Source organism: Astatotilapia calliptera, chromosome 10, assembly GCF_964374335.1.
Source record: "Astatotilapia calliptera chromosome 10, fAstCal68.1, whole genome shotgun sequence".
NCBI lineage: Eukaryota > Metazoa > Chordata > Actinopteri > Cichliformes > Cichlidae > Astatotilapia > Astatotilapia calliptera.
This window is the reverse complement of record NC_137431.1, coordinates 11,727,336-11,754,509: the sequence shown is the minus strand read 5'-3', so window position 1 is coordinate 11,754,509 and position 27,174 is coordinate 11,727,336. Positions and strand designations below refer to the sequence as shown.

Genomic DNA, 27,174 nt, shown 5'->3' with positions numbered 1-27,174 from the left:
AAAAGGCTAAGAGCTACACTTATCCGAGAAACCATATTTTATGAAAAAGAGGATTTTAATAAAACCATGCTATTGCTTGCAATGAAGCAGGGGGACGGACCTGAGCCAGAAATTCCACAAACATTCACCCGTTTGATGCTGTTCTGCGCTCCACATAATGCTTATTGAAACCGGTGTAGGCCATGAGGAAACACAGACTCTCTCCTTGTGTCACTCACACCACAGACACATACACAGTTACTCATGTGCTCTGCTGTGTGTTGATTGGGTTAAATCAATGAGGCCTCAGTTAATAAGACATGGCTCCTTTCAAACAGGCACACATGCACAGACACACACAGAGCACTAACTATGGGAGTCTGTGTTAAGGTCTGCAAAGGCCAAGTGTTTAAATCTGCCATCTGCATAACCAACTACCTCAGCAGTTTCAGAGCAAACAACTTCCACATGTGGTGGAAGAAAATCTATTACAGCGAATGCACTGAAAGGAATTCGAAACATTTGGAGAACAGAGCTGTAACACAAATTTGAACGGTAGACTTTTTTAAAGTTATTTGAAATGAAAACTAAAATAACAGAAATAAAAAGGCGCAAATATATCATTTGCTGCTAGAGGAATCAAAATGCAAAATGTGTTGTCATTAAATAGGTCAGGGATTACAGGCAGTGTCTGCTCTCTCCTGCAGCTTGCCATCTTATCACGCTCTTCTTTCTCTCTCATCATTCCCTGGGTCTTCCAAAATAAAAGCTCTGTCTGTTTAAAGGAGGGGTCTTCTGTCACCAGATGTGAACTCAAAAAGATTGTTGGTGTTTTACCAGACACTGCAGGGTCTTTACCTTAAAACAGAACGGTTTTGTAAACTGATACAGTATTTTTTAAAAACTATTGTTCCTGCACACGCAAAGAGCCTCTACAAAGAGTCACTGCTGGAGTAAATAGATGGGTATATATGGTTTTAATTCCACACTGGGGAAATTCATTGGTGTGTGTGCGTTTGTGTGTGTTCCTAACCTAATGACCACAGCCCGGTGTCAGCTCACATTGCTGTCACCATTAACCCATCTTGACAGACAGCTCTAAATCCACCTGTCACACTCAATAAGCCATGATCACCATCCACGTTGATGAAAATGCTTTCTGCTGCTGTGGTGGTGTCAGGAGGTGAAACTGAACAGCCTGAGCAACACTAACTGATGGAGAATGCTTTCTGCATAGGTTTAACACTCCTTCACACTAAATACAACCCTCTGCAGGGATGGTATGGATTACACACACACACAGACTATAAATGCACTCAAACGAATATCTATTGGGGTAAACACCCCAGCATATTTTCTATTTAACACTTTCTGCCCCCAAAGCAATTCTCTTTTAGTGTTAAGTGTTAAAACTATTATTGCAGATATAAAAAGATGATATAAGAGAGAAATGATTTAAGTGTGCAAAGATTTTAACTGTCAGTAACATATAATCACCTCCTATTTCCCATGTCCTTTTGTTGGTCCCTCACCCTGCACAGAAGGGATTTGTCTCTGAATAAGTTCTTCAGTATAACAGTGAAGCCTGATAGCAGGCGTGATAGCAGCATATTAATATTCTGAGTGTGTATGCCTTGTAACTACACAAGAAGGTGACTCCTTTTGTACAGGTGGAAACATTTTTGTCCACTTTCTATGAAGAAGGCTTTTATACGCTTCTGCTTATTTTGAGCAACATATATTGTTTGAATGGTGGATTTGCATATTAAACATGCCCACATTTTACTTCTCATAGAAGTAAAGGCTCAGGAATTTTTCTCCCTTTGTTCTGTCACAGGAGCCGTCCCTCATAAGGTTAACTCAGGCACACAAAGCACCTGCTTTTCAAATGTGTCGTTACAAGAAGGAGCCAATAAAAAGAAAACTACAGCCACAGAGGGTCACAGACCAGTTAGTGAACACTTACCAGCCTTCAGGGAAAAATTTATATTCTTCGAACAGTTGTGAGTAGTTGCTGGAGGCTGATGACACTTGCTGTGAGCCAGTGATGGATGGCCAAAGACCAGTCATCAGTCACTAGGTAAAAATGTGTATTCCCAAGCCGTTTGGATAGTGGCTGTGGGAGGTTGCTTGCCATTATCATTAGCTATTAAACTTCTCTTTTTCTTTAGAAGAAAAATCGTTTTCTCTGACAACCCAGAAGGCAGAAGATGAAATGATGCTGCAATTCCTCATATTTAACAGAAACCGAACTCCTGGTAGCTGCTATCAACATAGCTACTGTTAATTTTTCTCCAAGTCAACTCAGTGATAGTGACTCAATGTTCACAGATTCATATATGAATATGTATATTTCACATCGGAGAGTTCAACCAATAATCTGTCTTGAAGGAAATCTAAAAATGTAACAATCACAAAATTGAAGAAAGAGGAATCTATGAAGTTGTAACTAAGGTGAATACTGATAAATTGCTGTCAGCTGGTTAAGCCACTGCTCTACTCTAGAGTGGAGGAGGAAACGCTACAGTTCCTACACTCGCTTTCTTTCACATCCTGCCAGCTCTCCCTCTCTCTATGCACAATGTCTCAGAGCCAGGTCTGCCTGTGCACATTTGCACACTAATAAAGTCAGTGGGAAGAAAAGTTGCTGCTTCAGTGTGAGAATGCAATGTGGGAATTGTGCTGCCTACCTCAGCAATTTTGTCTTTAGAGAAGAGGGATTACATCATGCCCTACAGCCAGCTTACACTGTGTGGGCACAGAGAAGCAGCCCTGCAAACTGATTCTGTACAGAGAGCAGTGAAGAAGCACACACACATTTTAAATTTTACAGCACAGATGTGTGTTCCTGAGCCAGGGCCCAATGTAGTAATTTCAAAAAGAGACTGTGTGTATGTGTGTTTGTGTTTTGGGTTGATGGCAAGATATTCCTCTGTGTCTCTAGAGCTTCTCTCAATAGATGTAAGTGAGCTCAGCCATAACAGATCCAATTCTCCAAAGATAAAGGAACGAGAGGAGACAAGGAAAACAAAAAGCCTGCTTCTTGTTCATCTCCTGGACTTCCCGGCCTCATGTAGCCTTGACAGCATGACAGTACATCAGTGGCCTCACAGATGTATGGTCATTTTGTGTGTGTTGACAGTATACATGTGGGCTTTTAATTTCCCCAGTGACACACGTTGATTGATGATGGCACGACAGGGAAGTTTAAAAGTGTTACTCCATGCTACTCCACTTAACGTCAGTAGCAGCGACCTCGCATTATATTTGAAGGAGATACCCAGTGGGAATACGGTATCACTGGAAATCAGTTTCATTCTATGCAAATATGGCAATGAGTCAAAATAATTGATGTAACTGGTCCTAATTTTATTAGCAAAGTTAGCTGACAACAGGCAGCTGTTGAGGCAGATGTGGAGATTCCAATCTATTCTGTTTACTTGAGGACTAAATAGGAATTTTATTTGAGCATGAATTCAGTACCTTGGCAATATTAGCATAATAGTCCTTTACAATCCAGTCTTAACCTTGTGTAAGATGACACTGCTGATCAGTAAGCAGAGTGTGGCTTTTAAAGTAAAGTGTTAAAGAGTCTAAAGACAGCAAAAATATTCTAGTCACATGAGTCAAATAATATCTGTTTGACAGCTAAGCTGGACATAAAAACTGGTCACGCAACAGGAAAATGATCTCAACTCTACAACAGAATGATTATTTTACTTTTTTCGTTTCCAATGACTGAACCTGTCTGAAATACAAGAGGCGTAAATGAGTCATGCAAACCTTCACCATACAGGAAAAACAAAACACTGATAGTGATCCAAATAAACATTTAGATTTGTAACTTCAAATATAATTTTGCAAGCTTGCTCTTTTGCCACTTGGCTAGAAAAATCAGAAAGTATTCTATGAATGCAGACTTATACTGCTACTGTGCACTGTGATTCTGTCCTGCGGTGAGTTTTCTGTCTGTTCTTGACAACCTGTAATGGACCTTTTGCATTGTTGCACCATGTCAGTATCACCATAACTACGCTTGCATCTGACTAAAAAATAATTCTGAAACATTTCCATGGTTTTATTTAAGAAAACTGATTAATAACAGTGAGCTTTCTTTTTATTCAAACCCAAAATTTCAGCATGCACATTTTCCATTTCAACAAACAGAAGATTATCCCGCTTGATGTAATGCTACAAAATGCTAACTACGCAAGTGTCGAGAGCTGTGAGGAGCTGGTCTGTGACTCATCACTTAAGCTGGGGTCTTTGTTCCCATTTTTCCTGTATCCAGCCTGATTGCGATTATAATGATTGGCTACTCTCACCGCACTTACCACTGTGCTGAGGAAATGGGCTGAGCACACTTTAATGGAAAACAAGCTGCGAGACTCCCACATTAGTTAATAGAGAACGAGAGAAACGAGTAGAAGGGAGTCCAAAAGATCAGATTTAACGGAAAGATAACAGGAGAGCCTTGCCTTTTAAACGGAAAGCCCAACCATGTTCAGGCACACAGACTTTCTGCGAGCAAACTGAGCAAAATATTTATTTGACAAAGGACAGTGAGTGTGAAGCTGCTAGGTGGGAGGAAAACAGGAAGATCACAGAGAAGATTCATGTATGTAGTGAAGGAGGAATAACAGAGGGTTTGTATAAGAGAAGAGGATGCTAAAGAGGCAAACCCTAAAGGGAGCAACCAAAAAAGAATATGCATTCTAATACCAATGTACTGGGATGAGGCTAATAAAGTGGTTCCCATTACCTACTTCACAACCTGTGTGCACACATCCAGAGCACTTCCCTGGAGAGAAGGGTCCGATAACAGGCATGTCCCTTAATACCTCAAATGAGTGACAATTCTACTGCTGCATATCTTCATGTGCCATGTGCCTGTAGGCAGCAAGAGATAAGGACCCCCCCAACTACAGATTTACATGGGTAAATTGCTGTTATCCCCCCTCTAGCAAACTCCAAACTCACCAAACCAATGTTACCATGGCAGCCAGCTCCTATACATTGTAATTAGCTGGTTTAAATCCCCAAGGCTCGGACTAGCTGGAAACATCTCACTGCTTCCATAGATTAGGACAAGCACATTCACACACGGGGCCCGAAGCTACTCCCCCAGTCCACATGGTGAAACGCACAAGAGGTCACATCCAAGTGCAGACACACCTACTGAACACACCCGCACAAAAAAGATGCACCAACCAATGTTTTACAGTTCACTTCCCACATTCATGCCTGTGCTTGAAGCAGGTGTGAAGAGATCAAGTAAAGCTGTACATGGCCAACACACACACACACACACACACACACACACACACACACACACACACACTGAGCACAGTTACAACAGTAGAGCAGCTCCACTGTGTGGGCATCTGGTCCCCTCTGCGTTTGTTCGTGGGCATGTGCTAATGGAAAGTGTATCAAACCGTGCAGTGAAACAAAGGCGCTACAATGAGTAAAGCTATTAAAATGCAAGCGGCTGTCGATAGCCCTCAGGGCAGCCCTAGCAGAGACTGTAGTGTCTATTGCACTCCACGGCCCAATTAGAGGAATATGCTTCAGATTAAAAGCAGTGAGATTGATACACTTCAGGTGTATCGCAGAAGCAGCAGTGTGCAGCTCAGACAGGCCCTGTAAAAGCTTCAGATCACCATAACACCCTTTGTTGTTGGTGTAGGTTTAAAAAGGAAAGACTCACTATAGTACACATTTTGTGAAATAAAAAAAGAATTTGTAACAAAAACTGCATTCTTGAAACTAATTAAGCCAAAAGGCAGTTTTTCTAAAAGATCTGTTGGCTTACACGGAACATATATGTGGACGTGTATTGGAAACACCCTATTTTAAAACTGTAGTCAACTCCCTGCTGAATCATATTCTCGTGATTGCTTTAAAATGTCAAAAATCCACTTCCAGTCTGCCAAACCAGTGGGTACATATAAGCCTCACTGGTGTGAAAAAGCATGCACATTGTTGCACCATATCCAACCAAACTTTTATGCATGTCTTTTTTACTTCCAAGCTTTCAGAGCTGCCGGGTTCTAAAACTAGACGCAGCTGGTTTAAACAAAGGGAAACCTAGGGAACTTAAAAATGAAGCCGACGAGGAAGTTGCACAAACTGCAGTTGCTACTTGAGGCTGCACTACCGTTAGATGTCAGTGTTAAAATGCCCAACTTTGTAGCATTTAAAAGCATATAGTTTTTGGCATCTATGGATAATTTTTGAAGGGCGAAAAGTTTTTATAACTCATCCAGCTGGATAATTGACTTTGGAGTGCAGCCACATTGATTGACAGGTGTCCTAACAGAGGCAGCTGGAGTTGACTGGCATCTTCAAGCAGGCCTCACTAAAGCTTTTCCCTGTGTCTGTGCTGCTGGTAACTTTAGGATCCCTTTGAGTAGATCATCCGCCTTGATATCAGTTTGGATTCGGGAGACACACACCATCTCTACTTTTAGATTAGGCTTAAAACTTTCTTTTTGCACAAAAAAAAACATATAGTTAGGGATGGATCAGGTGACCCTGAATCCCTCCCTTAATTATGCTGCAAAAGGTGTAGGTGGTTGGGGGATTCCCGAGACTCATTGAGTATTTCTTTTTCAGTCAACTTTCTCACTGAGTATGTGTTAATAAACCTCTCTGCATTGAATCATATCTGTTATTAACCTCTGTCTCTCTTCCTGTCTTCCTTCTCTCACCCCAACCGGTCGCAGCAGATGGCACCGCCCCTCCCTGAGCCTGGTTCCGCCAGAGGTTTCTTCCTGTTAAAAGGGAGTTTTTCCTTCCCACTGTCACCAAAGTGCTTGCTGATAGGGGGTTGTTGGGTTTTTCTCTGTATGTATTATTACAGAATCTTCCCTTCCAATATAAAGTAAGAAATCCATTATTGTACAGGTGTGTTACTGAGCACTAATTAGCCGATGTGTGTCTCTCTGTGTGACGTACGCTTACAGTTTACAGCCAACCTTTCATCCATATAAAGTAACTCCTGGCTTCAATTAAAAAAAAATTGTTAAAAAATGAATATGGAACTGTCAAACGCTAACGGTAAAGCTTCAAAATGTGGAGTCCAAAACCAATCTGTGGTTTAAACAGACCAAGCATTTAAAACATCTTGTGGGATAAAACCTTAATGAGCTTAAGCACAACACTTTATTAACAACATTGTTGTTAATAATAACAACAATGTTGAATTGTGAGAGTTTATTTGAAGTGAATAAACCAACCATGCATTTTTACCAGCATGTTATTAAAATATAAGAAAAGGTCAGATAACAATGTTAAAAAGTGCAGTTAGACTAAAAAGCTCACCAAGCACCAAAGATACTGCACAGTGGCTTTTTTTTTAAATCTTTAGTCATGACAAGTGCACCCTGTGGGATTTCATCTATTTGATGTACCACTGCAGTATTTTGCTAGAACAATGGCTGACTCTGGTCCAACTGCGGTACAATTTTACTTTTCAGAAACACTTAATTAAGTGAAAGAGCCTAACTTATGTGCATCATATACAAAAAAGCAGCCAACCACAATATCATGTTGAGGCAGCCTGTCTACCCCCAGAGTTGAAGCGTGACTTTAAAGAAAAATACCCACACAAGAGGGGGGACAAATAAAAAAAAGGAAGTCAGGCTATTTGAAGTGGGTCCCTGTAGGTTTCTGTTCTCCGCTCGTGCTCACCAACCATTACCCTTACTGCTTTATTTCTGCCAAGCTGTAAAAGCAAAAGCATGCCGTCCTGTTCTCTCGCTGTGCATGAATGCAAATGCACAGACTGTACAGACAATGAGGCTAACCTTAGCGCTTGCTGTAGAAGTTTATTTTTAAAAGATTTCTATTAAATGTGACCCTGGAAAGAGTGACAGGACAGATAAGAGAATTTGTGGATGCAGCAGGATGTCTGATAAAGTGAGGAGCGCACTTGAAGCGCAAGGCCATCTGGCACTCGGAGAGGACAGAGGCCTCGTCGATATCACTCCATTGATTTTGAGTTTGGTCCTTCTATAAAAGGTCACAATTAAGAGGTGGAACAAAAAGGAGGATAGTGATTTAAAAGATGGCCTTCCCACAGAAATCTGTAACTGTAATGATGCCAGTATTCTATTTATATTATTGAATGAGATTTAAAAAAGGTCACAGGTGAAACCAAATGGATAAAGTTATAGATATCTTAATTACAAATCATGGATCCACTATACAGTAACTTACATGTTTGCCTAATTTTCTCATAAAAGTACAAACCTACAAATATCTTAGAATCATATATTTGACTGTAATCCCTCCATCTCATCAGTTTAAATATCTTTTAAAAGATTTAATAACCCACCACCTGCCTGAATAGTACTGTTCTCCTAGTCTACTTTCGCCATGCTTCATTCTGGGTTATTTAATGACAAAGAGCCACTTGAATGGTTTCTTTGACTGTAACAGAAAGACAACTTCCTGAGGCCAGGAGGCCAACGCTTACTCTGGCCTTTAATTTTTAATGAAACAGACAAACACACACACGCGCGCGCAAACATGTAGCCAACACACACGCACCAGATACAAAGGACTACTTTTAAGGGTTTTACAGCTTCAGTCATACAGGCCAACCAAACACATACACAGCTACATTTTTATACATGGTTACAAATGTGCTACAGGCCCATTTAAGATAACGTGATCTGATATATGACCTATATGCATTCGTTTACCTGAGTCTGGCAGGGTGACTGGTTGGTGCTCGAGTGCATCCATCAGCTCTCTTTACTCATAATGGCTTCATCTCGCTTTCCTGTCTCCTCCTCTCCTTCCCTTTTTCCCCTCCTCTTCTCTCTTCCGCTCGACTACCCTGAATGCTTAATGATGGTCCCTGCCTTCCGGGAGCATGTAAACATGCCAGACGCACTATTGGCCGAGGCAGAGGAGTTCTTATGCGCTGATTGGCTGGGGCAAGCCAGGCATGGATGGCAGAAGAAAAACAGGTTGGTGGTTACCATAGCCCTACAGGATGACTGCTGTCCATAGTAACTAACACTAACACACACACACACACACACACACACACAGTCCTAGACCCTCAGGACATGGTGAAGGTCCCCACAGACACAGAACACAAACACACTCAGACACATGACACACCCTCTAACATCAAGCACAACAAAGGATTTCAGAGCTTGTGAAGATGGCACGACGCTTTGCAAACAGAACCTGGCTAACAATGTAATTTAACTGTTAACAGCTGGATAATGACTCAGTTTAAGCTTTCTGATGAACAAAAATAACATCAAAAGTCAGTTTAATATATGTTCTCGTTGCTCTTTGAATTGATTTTGGAGTTAAATTGAATATTTCAAAAGAAACAGCAAGAAATTGGGGGAAAAACACAAGCTTCCACTTTCTTAAATTTTTACTTAAAAAATGTATCAACACCAAAAGCTCCAATATCAACAAAATATAACAAGAGCTCCCAGTCTTTCCAGTCTTGTTGCTAGGTCAGCTATCATAAATTTTAGTGTTTTTTTCCATAAGGCACTTAAATATCGTGTCATTTGGAAAGATATGTTAAACCATGTCTCCTAGATAAACAAACATGTCATGTTCATAAACGGTATCAAATATGGACGTAACTTAAACTTGCATTTCATTTAACGACCACCAGGGGGGCAATAGCTGTGGTTGCACATAGACTTATGGTCTTATAGAAGTCTATAGGAAACAGCTGTAAACTCTTTGTTGCTGAGTTTATGGGCTCAGCCAGTATATCAGTGAGTTAGGTCAAAATGATCAAAATACATTACATCAGTCTATCTGACATGTGTTTTGCAGAAATCGTGTTCAGGGACGAGGTAACATACTTAAGTTGTGCTATAATTAATCTGCCTTGTATATTCGCTTACAGTTAGATGACCTCCAATGCAGATATCATAGCTAACATAATGTAGAAGGTGCTTATATGCATGCTGAAAACAGTTATAAACTCTTGGTAACCAAAATGAAATGCACAGTTACGTGGAATAAAATTATAAGATTTATGAGTAAAGCTGGAAACCGTTGCGATGTAATACAAGTGCACAAGTCTGTTTTATTTATTTTTTTCTATGTGTACCTTTTTCTTTTTTAACCTTTAAGCTCCTATTAGAAGTTAAGATTTGACTTGAAGCGCAGAGCCAACCGCCAAGTTTGCACTTCAATCACCAGCATTTAAGAGTGAAAGCTCTGTAAGCTGAAACTCTGCACACAGAAAATAAGTTTGATGTCATTTCACTACTGCAATAAAAGCACTTGGCTGCTTTTCAGCTCCAGTAATCGATGGCTTCTTCGTTTCAGTTTGTTTACTAGATGTAAAAGAGCCACCGAAACACGCAACGCAGAGCAAAAAGCTTCATATATTATTCACAAGGTTGTCACTGAATGAACCCAGGCGGCCACAGTTACAGTGGAAACACCAGCTGGGTTACCAGTGAGTGAGCGAGCAGCTAGCGTTATGACACGGTGACAGATTTCCCCCCTTTGCTCCTTCCAGCTGGACTCACCTAAAAGGATGAGGTTTTAACCGTATCCATATTTTAAGGTTTCACCACTTCTTCACATTCACTCCAATCGTATATATCAAAAGTAATTCATCTCTCTTTTAGAACTGAGAACAGTATCCACATTATACATCATGTCCTCTAAAGTGGATCCTGACAAGGAGATTATAAATGTCTGCTAGATAAACGGTGAAACTGTTCTTTTCCCATTAATGTTTCCAGGATCCTATATTCAGACACCCAAACCAGGGTGGAACATTGTGCAACTGTTATGGAGAAGCTAACATGATGCCCCTTACATAAAGGCGCACTCTTGAGGACACCCAATGGGAGGAAGATGTTTGAACACAAAGCAGAGTAGTGGTTTACTGAAGAGGCAGTAGAGATGGCTGCATTACATAACAACAGTGCTTTTAGGCTGACTCAGATTCTTTCTTCCCTACTGTAAGTGTGCATGTGTGTGTGTGTCTGTGTGCGCATGTGAGAGAACAGCTCTAAATGCGTTTCTATAGCTACAGCACAGACTCATCCATTTATCAACATAATGGATGAGCTTGAACGGTAGAAAGAAAACAATGCAAGACTTCACATGAAGCACAGATGAAATTACACAACACGGCTCAACTCTTACCAAGCAAAACCACTTCTCTGCCTCCACTTTCAATGCACACAGAACGAGTGCACATCAGTGTGCTAGGAGCAGTAGTACCAAACAGTAGTATCTGAATTATTAATAATGCTCTGATCGGGTATTTATCTTTTGACTGTAGTCACAGCAGATTTATTGAAATGTAGTTATGAGTACAGTCTGATTTTAAATATCACAAAGGAACAAAGGCGACCCTGTTGCAGGTTCTTGAACCTGTTGCTGCACTACTTGTGACCTTTGCATCTGTTCAAGAATTTCTGCAATTAAAATGAAAAGCCCAGGCTCCAACCTTTTACCAACAATGAATCAATGTCATCCTCATAGTGAATTGGGGATTTAAGAGGCTTGCTTGGCTTGTATTGTGTAGTGTTCTCTCTGCAGTCACACCATAGCTGACGTGTTTGGAAACACTACCAGATCCCACTGATTTGGATGTGTTGCTGTTGGTATCGAGATCAGAGCTAGTGGCTATTCAAGCAGAGTGAGACTGAGAGCGAGAGAGCTGGGGAGTTTGGTCCAAATAGATTTGTAGGGAGTGATAAATGAGACATCCCCTGTTGTATTAACCTCCCCTATGAAATTCTACTGGGAAGCCATCCAAAATTACTTTGCTGTGCCCCAATTTGCTGAAGCAAGCCCTGTGACAACCAACTAACTGCTAACATTAAACACTTAAAGACAGAACTGGGACTGCTGTTGGCCAGCAGTGAAGTCCATCCATTACAGTTTATATGCTGCTGAGGGAAACCAGACAACAAGACTGACAGTCTGTGAAAACCCCGTTTGATCAGGGATGTGAGGGTTGGGTAATTCTGGGCTGATATAGATGTGTAAAAAGATATCAAACCTTTCATGTATTCAGGGATTTTGCAAACTATGGTGTTAGACAGGTATTAAAGCAGGCTGGAATAATGTGGATCAGTGCTCCTGCAACTTCATTTAATGAGTAATTAAATGGGATATGCAGGTTAACTGCATACTAACATTCACGCAAAGTTAGTAGAGCTGCAGGCAGAAGATCCGCTGTGGTGACCCCTAAAGGAAGCGGCAAAGAAGAAGACAACTGTCACCTGTCTGTTGTTTTCTCAAGAAACTGAGCCTACAACATACACTTTAGAGTCAGCTAATATAATTCTCTTTTATGTGCGGTGTTTCTGTGGAAACCTATTTGAGAGGAATCTTCAGCATCTGAGACTCGGTGTATGATTAGTCAGGAAAGGCAGCAGATTACTATCACCAGCAACATGTCATTTATTACTATCCACAAGTAGTGGCAGCAGAAATGAGAGACTGTGTAGCCCATTTAACCCTCCATAAACAGCCAAATGGCCCACCATGACTCACACGGTAATATTTTTATAAGGTTTGCTGGGGCTGAAGTGACAGGACGTACCAAAAATGAGAAAAGATTTTTAATGCTCCCTCAGAGCTGCACATAAATTTGAGCCTTCCTCACTGCGGATTATGAAAATCATTTTTGACATATGTGCATGTCCGTGCACGTGCCACATCTGCTTTGCCAAGCCAAAATGCCCGTTTTCTAGCCATTACGTAATCTGGCTTTCCTTTGATGTTCCCTTAGCAGCACGTGGAACCAAAGCGAGCCAGAGACAAGTCTAGCTAATACTCTGAAGGTTACAGTGCAGGCTGGCAGCGAAGCAGAAGTCAGAGACCGTGTGCCACTCAGGCTGTGGAGGAGATAGTAACACTACAGTTCAGAGCTTTCTGTAAAAGTCAAAAAGAGGGAAATTATAATAGACCAGTGGTTGATTCAGAGATACGTCCAGAGTAAGTGTGCAAAAGGTATATGGATTGATTGGTGGATTATTAGCCTTATGGGCAACATAAGGGCGTGCCTGCCTATTATTTCATGGCAGCTGGGATAACTCCAGCCCTGAAAAAGCAGTTAAGGACATATATGGCTATGACTTCTGTTTAAATAATGAACAAAAAAAAAAAAAAAGAATTCGCTACTGGATTTATTTGTTTCAGGATACAAAATGAGAAAAAACTGTTGCAAATTAAAAATGCCCTGGCACACAGAACAATGAAAAACACATTGTAGGCCCAATTAGTTTTAATTGGTTTCTAAAACATCTACATTTGCATTAGCGGTGCAAGTGTAGTGTAATTAACCAGTTGGTGTAAATATTAGCAAGCTTAATGAAAAGATTTTGGCCTATGCATGCTGCATGTGAAACTCAAGTTCATTACTGTCCACTCTGTTTCTTTGGTTTAGTCACAAGCATCTGGAAAGTCCACTGATTAAGTTGTGTAACCAAGTTTGAGGGTACGGTTTTTAAGAAACCGCTAGGCCACGTGGCTAATCGAAGAACAGTCCTATTTGATATTGGAAAGAATAGACGGATCTAAAACTAGGACAAACTAGCACAGAAAAAAGTGAGCACCTATGCATCTGTGTGTCAATGGCACAGAGTTTCAACTGAAGCAACTAAGAAATAATCAGTGATCACCAGTGTGATCTGCAGTAGTGGGCTAACTGACGGAGTAAAAGGGGAGTTAAAGACAGAAAATGGACACAGCAGCAGCAACAAAACGCTTCTGAAATCAGATCAGAGGTAGAAGAAAAACCCTTTTACTCTGCTGATGATTACATCAACGTGATTATAAGAATCTGTGAGGAGCACATTTGAGACCGTCCTAATCAACCAGATTAGGACGATAGGAGGAAAAACAAGTAAAGAGGTGGAAAGGGTGAGAGTTTTGTTGAAGTAACACACACACACACACACTCCAACCAACAGCCGTCTGGGAGTCTACCACTTATACTGCTGACCGAACAAATGGATGACTGATGAGAAGTCTGAGCTGGTGATTCTGTTCATGTGCTTACATTGATGTGTGCGCAAAAGTTCTCTGTGCAGCTTTTATTACATTTAGCTTGCTTAGTCTGCGTATATGTAGGTTTGTGTTTTATGACTTTCATTATTAGCAGAATATGTAGTGAAACAGAGATGCCTGTGGAAAATGCTGTCTCAGTGAGCTGTGGTTCACTCGTGCAGCTGAACAGAAAGACTTCAGCCTCTCTGGGGACAACGTAGCTGTGGCTTCCAGCATCCACTCCGCTTAGGAGAGTTAAGGATGTGTGGTCACTGCTTAACACAGTCATTAGCACAGTTTCAGAGGCTGAAGAGAAAGGGCAATTAGAGCCATGTGCTTAGTAATCCACTGACAGGCAACAGAGGGAGCTTCAATACTAATGGTTTAGGGCAGGACTGGGTCATCTTTCATCATTAACAACCAGGTGTTTGTCACACAAACAGAGCTATTGTCAACTTGTGTTGCAACCTTTTGTAACCAAGTGGTGTAGTTGTATTAAGGAAGTATATAACCATTTTTGTAAAAATTTCAAAGTAGTGGTCAATTCCCACTTCCCTTATCAGAAAAAAAGGGTCAGCTCAGCAGCCACACAGGCACACAAAGAGTATGAGGTGGATAAAGGGCAGGTGGAAATCAAAAGGATGATGAACTGACAGGTGCATAAAAAAAAAAAAGAGGATCGTGCCCTTTTCACGAACAATAGATCATAATAAAGCCCCGTTTCAATGCTTTTGTGATGGTAATAACCTGTCTGTGTGTACACATGCAGCCTCATACAGAACTTGAAATGTGTTAAAGCACATTGGGTGTTAAATTCAGATGAACTCTGTTAACCAAAAATAGCAAACGTTAGAATAGTATAGAGCTATAGTATAGTATAGTATACTGTGCTGTCCCTGCTTTATTCCCCATCAACACACTTTGGAGACAGGCTTGCTTTGACAAATCTTTATAGCCATCGTGTTTAGATTTTAGTACGTACATTGTTCAAATCTAAAATCAAATCAAATAAAACTATATGCAAGTCCAAGAAAAACGGCTTACAGCATTTTATATGTAACACTTTAACATATTTGTTTTTCGGCTCCATGCTGTAGTGGTCAACATGTTTGACTTGCACACAAATGATCCTTTTTGACATCAGGGGGGGAAAAAACAACAACAACAAAAAACATAAAAACACAAATACACACAGCCTCAGGAGGTCTGGTCTTAGTGTTAGTCCTTAACCCATAAAATGGGATGCTGCATAAGGAAGGGCATAAATAAGTACTTTACTAAATCAAACAGGTCACTGTTGCATCCAATTGGGAAAAAGGGAGCAATAATATTTGTTTTAAGCTTTTCACTAGCCATCTCAACCCACAAATGCACCTTCCACACTGAGCTAGCATTAGCTGATAGCTCTACCCTGCAGGGAGAGAAAAAAGAAAAGAAAGGCAACAGTCAAAATGCTAAACTCTAGACTTCAACACAGTAGCCCAAAAACCAGTGAGTTAAATAACGAGACTATAAACCCACAGATTGGGTCTCAGCTTTAGCGTACATACACAAGAGTGGCATTTAGAGCAGGGCGATATGACCAAAAATATTTATCACGATATACATTTGAAAATTTGCGATAACAATATAACTGACGATATAATTGACACTAGACAAAATACTTTACAACTCCACAACTTTATTAGTGCAAAAAAACCCAAAAACATCAATGTATTTTCACTTAAACAAGCAGCTGTTTTTTGCATTAAAGTTATATAAAAGTTTAACAGCGCCGTGTACATAAAATCGTTTCGAGGTCAGTAAACACAACCATAATTCAAACATAAGGCACACGGGATTATGAGGGGCACTGTCGATTTTCAGAAAAATCAAAGGATTGATTCTTATTCTCCGTCGCCACCATGCTTTACCCATATTCTATCGCAATATTTTATTTTCTTATAGTTGCCCAACTTTATACCGGTATTACCGTGAACGGTATAATATGGCCCAGCCCTAGTGGCATTCATCTTCTCGAGCTCTTGGCAGGAACGCAAAACGTGTCTTTCTGAAATAATCTAACAACTCTTTAAAGTCTCTCTAAAAACAAACAAACAAAGCTGATCAACATGATATAAACTATGGGTAGTCTACTTGTAACACCACAGCTTGGCATTTACGTTGGTATTACTCATTTCCTCATCACATCAAGTTAAAAGGAAGCCCAAAAGCCTTACAATAAAGTACCACACCTTAAATTTGTGTGATACCCAAAGAGAACCACATGTGCATTGCAGTACATTAACAACATTATCACTAATGCATAAATACCTTCACTGCCAGTAACTACTGCAAGGTCTCACTTAAGTATCTAATCAACAGCATCGAACAGAAACCACGTTTCACCTTTCTGTTTTTCAGCATCTTTATCACACCCCCAACCCCATCTCCATCAGTCTTTCCTGTTCACACCATGTCCACACATTAAGATATAGTAACAAAAGTGGCAAAAGACAATTCTCAAAAGGCTATTTCATGCACCCAATACACCTAACACACACACGCGCAACACCTCAACAACACACAAACAGCTGTGACTGCATGGATGTGTGTACTGTTGCAAAGAGCTTCACACAGCCTCTGTTCTAAATTACAACAAGCAAAAACATAGGTCAGACTAATTTAGGTGACAAACTAATGGGAGCAGTTTTGTCTGTTTCATTAATCGACATCGTAACCTGACAGCTGCTCTCATGCAGTGTACAGTACGACGGGGGAGACTACATCGCAGCATAAAGACTACAATAAGGAGTGGTTTAAAAATTCAGCATCAGACAGCTTGTGTCCTCGATAGGATGGAACATAAAGTTCTACCTCCAGGTTGTAAGCATGACTCACTCTGCCTCACACTATATAATCCCTGGGCTTCCCCATGCTTCTATGATTACTGGCCAGCAGAAAGCCTGACGGCAGTGGGCATGAGTTGTTGCCACTAAAAGAAGTGTGTGTGTGTGTGTGTGTGTGGTGGCCTTGGGTTGAATGCCTTGTTATAGACAGCCATAATAATGCACACTAATTGGAAGTCCGGAAAATGCAAAGTGTTCCCTGTGTGCAGATCGCTGGGGCTGTAACACGAACGGGCAGCGGATGAGATAGAGAAGAGGGGGGTGCAGGGCAAAACACGGAGAGGTAAAGCGCACAGATAAATGAGAAGTGATGAGTGGAGAGGAGTAAAGTGATGGAGGAGAGGTACGTACTGCTGTAAAGGGTGTCGATCCAGGAGAGCCGGGGCAGGCCGCGAGCACTGAGGGGCTCCATCCTCTTTTCCTCTCCCCGTCTCAGTCGCTCTCCCTCTTTCTTATGTCTTCAGTTCTTCTCTGCAGCTGCTTTTTGCGTTGCCTCGCTTCTTTTCTCTTATCCTTGAAACGCAGCCTTCATCTCGCTCGGAGAAGCAAGAAAAACCATTTGGGGGAAAAATGTCAGAAGGCACCCCGGGGTCCAACAGGCTGACAAGCAAGAGAGCTGAAGAAGGAGCGAAAGACAGAGGTGTGCGTCTGTGTGTGTGAGAGAGAAAACAACAGGCTGGAGACGGACACCGCCGACCGTTGCTAGGGAAAGGGAGAAGCACTCATTCTCTCTCGCTCTCTCTTTGGCTTGCTCTCTCACTCCCACCCACCCCTCCTCTCTCGCTCTCCTGATTCTGCGTGAATGCCTCATCAGCCTCACTCGCTGTCTCTCTCCCTGTCTCTCTCCCCCCAGTGTCTTAGCAGCGTGTAGAAGCCGGAATTGAGAAACCGTGCCTAATGACTGAAGCAGCGAGGTTTGCGAGATGTGAATCAACTGACAAAATCTCAGTTTCTCTCTTCATAAATGAAACCACTAAACCCACTAAAATCCAAAGTTGCTTTCACGATCTCCATCTCTCCTTGCGCATTAGGTTAGCAGCTTTTTTCTTGCATGTAGATACAATTTGCTTACTCTGACTTTGTTGAGCACATCGCAGCTTGAATTTTTTATCTTGTTCTTTAAACGTAGGTAAATGTTACTCAAGTTTTAAGAGAACTCTGCCTAAGAAAGTCAGTATTAAAACAATGTTGCAGCATGAAATGCTAAGATCAAAAAACATCTTTGTGTCAGGGGTTCAGCAAACATCCTAAATAGCCTTTTGTTAGCCTATTTTATAACTGCTCAGACTGAGGCTTTTTCTAAAATATAGAGGAAACATATACAGCCAAAGAGAAACCACCCTTCAGGAAAAAAAAACTGGGTTATCTTCCCCTGATAAAAGTTTAATGTTAAATCCACTGTGTGGTTATGTTTTGTTAATATAGCAATAACAAAGGTAAGTATGAAAGGTCTTTCTGTGGTTTTATGAGCCAAACTAGTCGTAGCTGTACTACATGATGAGTTCAAGATCACAGCCGCTCGGCTGGGACGCACAATTCACACTTTGTGTGAAACAGAGTCAGTCATTTAGTTCAGAGAGAGAGAGAAACCGAGAGAGTGTGGCGGGTTCACTTGTCACGGTTTAAGCTAGTTCTGTTCCCGTGGCAACGAAGAACATGAAAGCAACGCACACATGTGCATGTGCTGTGAAAATGTGCCTGCATACTGATGCTGTGTATAAGACGATATAATACAGACTCTATGATAGATGGCAATAGAAGAACCATGGAGCCGGTCTACTGTGTGCATCACCAGGAACAATAGCTAAAGAATATTTAGAATAAATGTCTGGAGCTCAGCCACAGCTGAATTTTTGAGGACTGAAGCAGATGCATAGGGACTAAATAGTTCAAAGTTATTTTGAGAAGTTAAAAGGATGGGGTCAACGTTTATTCACTTTCCCCCACTGTATCAGACTAGTTAAGGAATGTAAAGTGAGAAACCACTTAACTCCACCCTACTACCTGCTCCAGTGTTTTAGAATAAATGACGGTGACAAAGAAATTATAGCATTTTATTGCATTACAACCCAAAAAGAAGTTGGCATTTTCCACAATAGTGGCTGGGCTCTAGCGCAAAATCCAGGAAATCTTAATTTTTCAATATGCAATTAAAAATGTCATGCTGTGCTTTATTGATTTTTTTTTAAATTAGCAGGCTTTAATGGGCACATTAGCACATTAGGTCTCCTGTTGCTCCCTGTTCCCAGAAAGAGACCTGGCAGCATTGCCGCACAGCACAATTCCTCTTCATCAGGCCCAACGCCCGGCGAGTTTATTAAGGCATGTGCTACATAGGAGGCCAATCATCGGAGACGAGCATCGTGCCAGCGACAACAAAGCCTGATATGAAACGCTCCCCTCAAACCTCAGATCTCCTCCCCCTTCATCCTCCTCTAACCAGCATGGGGGAAGGAAAGATGGGAGGGTTGAGAGGCAGAAAAAAACTTCAATTAGGACACAAAGGCTGACAGGAGGAACCCCACAACTGCTCCCTGCCTCTTCCCCCAACCTCTGCAGGCAGAGCACCTGGCCCCGAGCTCTGCTCTTTGTTAGTCTACAGCACGTGTATGTGCCAGCTGGAGGGAACGTACACGAGTTAAACGACCTGGCATCCCATGAGCCTGTCTTGGTCGTGTGTGTGTGCACGTGTGTGTGTGCGTGTCTGTCTCAAGGCATTTAATGTATTCCTGCATGTGTTAATCTACATCAGGGTTATTAATGAATATAAATGTGTCATTGTGATGGTGGGAAAGCACACAGGCGTGACAAAAACCACACACAAACTCAAGGCGTACACGCACAAAACATGGGATTATGTAAAGGGAAAGCCAAGCGGGCAGAGAAGAACACGGGGCTGGTGAGTGGCACTTCATCAAATATAGATTGATCTACTGTACAGCCTTACACCTCCTTTGTCTTAAATCTGGGCCAACAGAGACAGACACACAGACACACACAGATGATTGAGAGTTTTGAAAGCAAATCTGCCCGCCTCCTCTTTCCAAATACCTCATCGTTCAACGGGGATAGCCAAACAAAGAGAGCACACATGCCATGCTCAAACACACAAACTGTATTTACACCAAACTGCGTGTTCTGAAGACATTCTGGAGCTTCACAAAGCTACATTTAGAAAATATGAATAAACAGTCAAACTGTGTAATAAAAACCCATTAGTAACTGTCTCTGAACCCTCCCAAACACACACAATTTCAGTCTCTTCAAAGTTCAGCACGTCAACAATGCGTCGTTCTCTATAAAGGTTAACTTTCAACAGCAGTCCTCTACTATGTGTGTGCGTGTGTGGTTGCTGGACAAGATCTAGATGTAAGGCACTCATATTCTTTAGTGTATCCACATAGAGATACACACTTTTTCCCCTCAAGACAGATCACGGATTGTGTTGGAGAGACACGATGTTCCTTTGTGTCACAGACAACATCTACTCAGAGTTTCCCCTTAATTGGACACTTTATTTAAACAATTACATGCTTGTGTGTTACAAAAGGCCACACATCAGTAGCCAGCACAGCATGAAATGTAGACCATACAAAAAAAACTGGATATTTAAAACAGAAAAAAAATCAATCTTTGCTTTTGATTAGGTGTGTCATCCCACTGTGAGCTAATGTGAACAAAGGACACTGGATGTGGATGTGTACTGTGTGATACTCACAGGCATATTTAGGCCCTGCAGAAATCAATGGACACGCATCTGGGACAGCTTTTAACAGCTTGAACTGAAAGTAAGCTTTATAGACAGCTATTACAAAACATCAGAGAAAGCTGGAACTCAAAGTGGATAAAAAGCAAAAATTATGATGCTTTATCAAATTTAAAAGCTCCTAAAACATCACACAGCATGTCCTTTGAGTATACAACTGCACAATTAATTTCTTAATCATTCCAAAAGGTCTGCTGTAATCACGTTTAAATTTTTCCTTTATATTTTGCTTGGTTCGGTGTGTAATCACAACAAGGCTCTAACTAACAAGAACCTGATAAATCCCAGCTTCCATAAAAAGACACGATGATGCATTTATTTTATTCCCCATTTTGTGACTGTAGTGTTTCCTGCACTTCACTTGAAATTTCAACAAAGATTTCCTGTCATGAAGGAGGAAGTCGCTGTGGTCAAACTGTGGTGTATTAGAGTGTGAGTGCGTAATTTGGCGGCACAGCATCCCACCAGCCAATCAAACTGCTATCCACTCCTCTCCCACCCCTCTATTCTCCCTTTTCTACCCAGATACCCCTACCCCACCTCACTCCACCAACCCCAACCATATCCACCCCTTTCTGCTCTTCGACCCCGACCACAGGCCTGCGGGGGTGACTGGGTGGAGGTGGCAGCGTCTATGTGTGTGCGCCTATGTGTGTGTGGTGCTACTCTTTTCCTTCAACCCCACTGGCTAACCACGGGAACGTGAACTGGCTGATGAAAATAAATGAAAACAATTTTTTTTTTTAAAAAGAAGAAGACGAGGACCAGGGTGGGAGTCTAAACCCTTCAACATCCTGATTGTTCAACAACCCCCCCACGCCCACACTTCCAGCATTCTTGGTTGATGTACATACGTGAGTGGGGCTGCGCACGCAGGAAGCAGACAGCTGTGTTTCCAAATAAGTGAATTCAAACAAGCCTAATGAAGCACTGGAGCAAAACACACCCCACAAACATATAAAAAAATTTTTTTGACAATAAGCACGGATGGAATTGGTGACATCAAAGCGAAAATATTCACTGAATTAAAGTGAACTCTTCTTCCAAATCACAGAGACTCTCTAAGTGGAAGCAACAATGATTCACATCTACAGATTAACTGCTACACACACACATTATATTAGAATTTCACTGCAATAATGTCAGCATTTTATTACCGTTAAATTAGTTATGATATATATGGATATAGATGCCAATCAATAAACTCCACTACAGTCGTCTACACTGTAAGGAAGTCCAAACATGCTCCTTGGAGACTGATGATGACATTTTCTCGAGATGTGTGTTTTCCCCACAAATCCCTTTGTTTTGGGGGTTGGGGGAGATGGCAGCAGGGACGAGCAATGACGATGCATTATTAAAAAGCCCCGAGTGCAGCACTGATGAATGTGCGTCTATTAAATGAGAATGTCTGAGATCATTGTTTTATTATGTGTTACTGTCTGCTGGTCGCTTTATTTTGAAGTAAAATCGAGCGCAAAAATAAGTCATTTGTCTCTCAGCCGTTGTCATGATCACTGCTTTTTTCTCGGTCCAGCAGCTCAAGGTTTTTACCAGTCCTGAAATATGGTCAGAGTCATTCATCCAACACTGTTCTTTGACTCCATTCCTGCTCCCTCTGTGCTCCATGAACGTGTGTTATTAAAGTAACACCAACTCTTAACAGCCTTCTATCCAATTCACAAAGCTTTTGCCTACACACACAAAAAAAGGCAACAGAACGTGTGTGTGTGTGTGCGTGCGCGCATCACAGCATGTGCTTTGGCAGGCGAGATCCACTGTCACCTCATTTGTCCTGGATCTCATCTTTAACTCCTCCACCATCCAATTATTTGGAACGACAGTGTCTAGCAGACCCCTGTGACGTGTGTGTGTGTGTGTGTGTGTGTGTGTCTGTGTGTGTGTCTGTGTGTGCCGTGTTAACCCATTTATGATAAGATAGAGCTTCCTTAAATACAATCCTTGGCATGTTTGTGTCAAGGAGACAGGAAGAGAAAGGGACAAAGAGATGTGTGTGTGCGAGGGAAAGGCTGTTTATCTGGTGTCTGTCCAATCACAGCTTGATTGAGTTGATTTCCACATTGACCTCAATAGATCAAAGCGAATTCAGCTGGCATAGGATGAATATGCTCTGCTGCTAGTGCGCTCTCTGTTTCACTCTCACACTCACTCTAACACACACACACACACACACACACACACACACACACACACACACACGCAGTAAAAACACATGTGGATTTATGCAGTTTGCAGATCATTAGTGGTTATTTCCCACATATACACAGGGAGCTTATTTTATGTGTGAAACCATCCCAATGAGGTGACAACACAACGCTGCACAATAACACAGTTTGCCTGTTTGTTTGTACTCGACAAACCTAACTGTTGCTTAAGTTATGCCGACAAAGTGCTAAGCCACCATCGGGTTCGCGGTAACAAAGACTAAAAGCACACGAGAGCGTGGAAAGAGAGAACAGTAAAGAAATCTAAATTAAGAACTACTGCACTCTAGTGTTTAGCGTCGGTCAACACAAGCTAAGACACCCAAACAAAGACCTTCACTGTGCACACTGGATGGAAATATTGTATGAGAAAATAGCTGGGCGTGTATTTGTTATTAGACTGTGTCAGACAAACTACTGAGTCTCAAGTTTGAGCACAAACCCACTTGAAATCCCATCACTTTAAACCTCCGCTCATAACAGTATCTTAAGATGGCACTCCTGCAATTTAGTGTTCCCCATAAAACTTGGAAGACTCACAGGGGGGACGTTAACAGAAGAACAGACAAAATCAAAACGAGAGAGATTGAAATATCCGTCAGTATCAGTCAAGCTCTTAAAAAGCTGGGACCTACAAGTTTCTGCAACAGTAAAAAGAATATCAGCTGAATACCAATCTAAGGATTAGTGTATTGTTTTGTATCATACCTGGATATATGACAGAATTACAGGAGCACTGCTGCAGTGCCACAGGACCTGTCAGAAATATGACTGGCTCCTAGTAGTACACCAGGATTAAGCTTCAGAAGGGATGTTGGGATGATTTTTATAACTGTTTTCAGCTACAAAGCAGAGATTTACCATTTCCAATGAAGGAGAATGAATGAATAAATGAACGGAAAGTAAAAGTACTGTGATTCTAGACTGTGTGTTGCTTGCTTATGTTCTGAAAAGTAAACCTGGTCAACCAATGAGATGTGAGAAACATGACATTATTTTCACACGATAGCTGATTTTAACAGTGGATGCAGTAATACTGATAATGGATACTGTCTTTCGCCACTAGCTCACAGACATAAATACATAAATAAATACTATAAATACAATTTCTAAAACACATTTGATTTTATTGTTACATAAAACTGCATATTGGACAATTTTTAAAACTTGATGTAAAACAAGTTAATCAATTTTATGATTTGTTTTGCATTATCTGACCAAAAGTGACCTCTTGCATTGGTCTACCATTATGTATGCATTCATAGGCTTTATGTAGACCCTCCTTCATTTATGTTTCTTTCAAACACTAAAGGCAGTCTTAAAAATTTGATACATCTCAGCATATTATAACCTGCAGACATTGCCTTGATGAGCTCTGCAGATTCAGCATTACTTTCACTTGAATCATTAAACAAAGCAAAACCATTAAGATCACAACCTTATAAAAGAAACACTGCTGCTGTTAAAGATGCCCACACGAGGGTGCTGTAGCCATCTAGTCCACATCCAATGGACCACCTCCCACTGGTGGGAAATCCATCTAGCATTAGGTCTCATGCAGCATACCCAGATATTCAGGTTTTTACATTCCAGGGCACTTTTTGTAGAACCAGGGCAGGTACTAAAAAGTGAACCAGCATTTTTGGAAGCTATGAGGTGTTATCAGTGGTTCACAACAACCTACTGCATTCTGTCAAAGAGAGATTCAAAAATCAAGGAAAAATTCAAAATGTTAGGTGTCTGCTGCTCCATAAAGCTGCATAAATACAGCTACTGATACTGTGCAGCAGAGCTGAGTGTGCTTGATGGTTGAGCTTCTGAAAGCTTTGTTATCTAGTTTGCACTCCCCCGGAGTCAGGTTAACAGTATCATCAGGATAGAGTACACCCCCACACACACACACACACGAGAAGAAACCAAAGAGAGAGTGAAAGATGCTTTGTAGAACAGTGGCAGATCTCTCTCCATTCATCCTGACAAGTTTGTTTTGTTTATTGATAAATGCATGGCCAGAGAACAAGCCCTGACACACATTTTTGTACCTTTCTGCTTCAACTGAAAAATGAAACAAACAAATTATTATTAGCTGAATACACACTGGCATTGAGGTTTTTAGGATTAATGAGGACTCATTACGCTCTTGTTTTGCGTTTCATATGGTGGAGGATTGCAAACGTGGACAAGTTTTAAACAGCGAGGTCAACATGTGTGCAAGTAAAACTTCTGAGCCAAAGACTGTGCTCTGCCATGCCGGGCACACAGCTTCACGCAGTAAACTGTGATGCTGTAAGCACAGCAGCCCCACCCATATTATATTTCGCTTTTATGAGGGGCAGCCAATCAAAAGATTGCAGGCTTAAAGGTTGGGTGAAGTGAAGAGCTTATTTCAGACAGTAGATGAACTGAGAGAATGTACAAACAGCCAGCAAAAGATATTGATCATTTCCAAGAGCAATTCATGCAAAGCTACTTTCAAAATGGGCCTTATTGAGGGTTACTATGCACAAAAGCACAAACTGTCCACACAAAAGGAAAGAGTCTAATAAATACAGATTATAGGTTTCATTAGTTTTTTTGAGTTTTTATTGGTTTTTAAAGTCTACTTTAAAGGTAACTATCCATCCATCCATCTTCATCCGCTTTATCTGGGGCCGGGTCGCGGGGGCAGCAGCCTAAGCAGAGAAGCCCAGACTTCCGTCTCCCCAGCCACCTCCTCCAGCTTATCCGGGGGATCACCAAGCGAAGTGAAAGCCCTCCGCCACTTGGCTGCACCTAGAAATCCTGTCCATAAAAATTATGAACAGAACCGGAGACAAAGGGCAGCCCTAAATTTAACTACTTGATCTAATTTACTTAATTTATTGTTTTTTCACAAGTTTGAATGTGTAGTTTCAGTTAAGTATAATAACTTTGGTACATGTTAACTTACTTAATTTTACGCTTGAATAAATCAATCCCTACTTCCTTTTTGGGGGGGCGTGTTTTTGTTTGCATACAAAAATTTTGTATGCAGGAAATCCCAGTATAATAGGGCGTGTTGTGTGAGAAAAAATGCGCCAACAAGTGATCGTTACGCATGAGAACACAGCATGAAAACTCAACAGCACCAACAGGACACCAGGTTAAAGTCTCGTCAATATAGAAAAATCATGGCAAATGTGGAGTAACGAATAAAATAACTTACAAAAAGGAAAAAGAACACAGTCAAGGAAAGTTACACAATTAGCATGGCCTTAAATGAAATCCTTGGAGCAAACAGCGCTCTCAGTGACGTGCTCTCAGTTCCTTTGCCAAGACCTTGCGGCTAAAAGAGTAATTATGACAGAGCCCCAACAGACAGCGTCTGATTCTTCAAGACTGAACCAACAGCCTGAATAAAGCAGGAGGAGTGATCCTCCTCCAGGTATAATGCTACATCGACTCCTTTAACCACTGACCCGCAGGTTCTGGGTATCACGGGTTTCACAGCGACACTTTATACCCAACAGAAGCCACTCCTGTGACTTAAGAGTAATTCCCTCCGCACCCCCTCACGTATCTCTACCACGGACTTTGCATTCCTGGCAAATGCTGTGAACGTTTAGATCAAGTGGTTTCAAAATGCAAAGCGTTTCACCTGCTAATTGTCCATCTGTTTCCATCTCCGCTCGGCAAGAAGAGGAAGCGAAAGTGATGACTGTGGAAAATGATGTCCTTAAGAAACTACAAACTGAGAATCTGGGTAAAGGTGTATTAACGCTGTTGCACTTCAGTGAATGCCAATGTTTCTATTCATTTTTGGTGTGCAGCTGAAAACAAACAAATGCCTTGAGGTCACAGGAGGAAACAACCGATTGGGGTTGGGGGATGGGAGATGCAAGTTTGGGTCATGAGAACATGTCCTGGCAGGTGAGAAGGCTAAAAACCTCCTTATTATTGAAGTCTATGAAAACACGCATATATTTTCAGGTTTAAACAAGGATCCCATCTGACACAGTAACACCATCAACACGAGGACTTCGCACACCAGCAGGTTGAATGTAACAGTGTTTTCACAGCTCTATTATTGTCAACCTACATATCTGAAATTTGGAAGTGGTTACTGAAAATTATATTCTCATAACATGCTCACTAAACTGTGGTAATGCCCTGCTATAAAATAAAAGAGGGCAGACCACATATGTCGCTAGTCCATTTACCAGAAACTAAGCTTTCTAAACATGTGGTTATGAGATGTTGCATGCTGAAAAAAGGAACATTGTTTTCTCAAGTTTTGTTCTCCCTTTTAGCCAAAGTCCAAGTCTGCAGACGTCTTCTG

General features: G+C 41.3%; 1 protein-coding gene across 4 annotated transcripts in view; it reads right to left on the bottom strand.

Moving 5' to 3' along the window:
- Window positions 1-27,174, bottom strand: part of abr (ABR activator of RhoGEF and GTPase) — a 119,301-nt gene that overhangs the window by 79,227 nt on the left and 12,900 nt on the right. The window contains exon 1 of one of the 4 annotated variants that reach the window (XM_026182398.2): window positions 17,238-17,668. The exons of 2 other annotated variants lie outside the window; for them this stretch is intronic. In XM_026182398.2, the coding sequence (XP_026038183.1) occupies window positions 17,238-17,298 (61 nt within the window). In that variant the 5' untranslated portion in view covers window positions 17,299-17,668. Of the gene's footprint in view, window positions 1-8,690; window positions 8,825-17,237; window positions 17,669-27,174 lie in introns of those variants that run through there. One more of the 4 variants, XM_026182399.2, reaches the window with a different exon arrangement.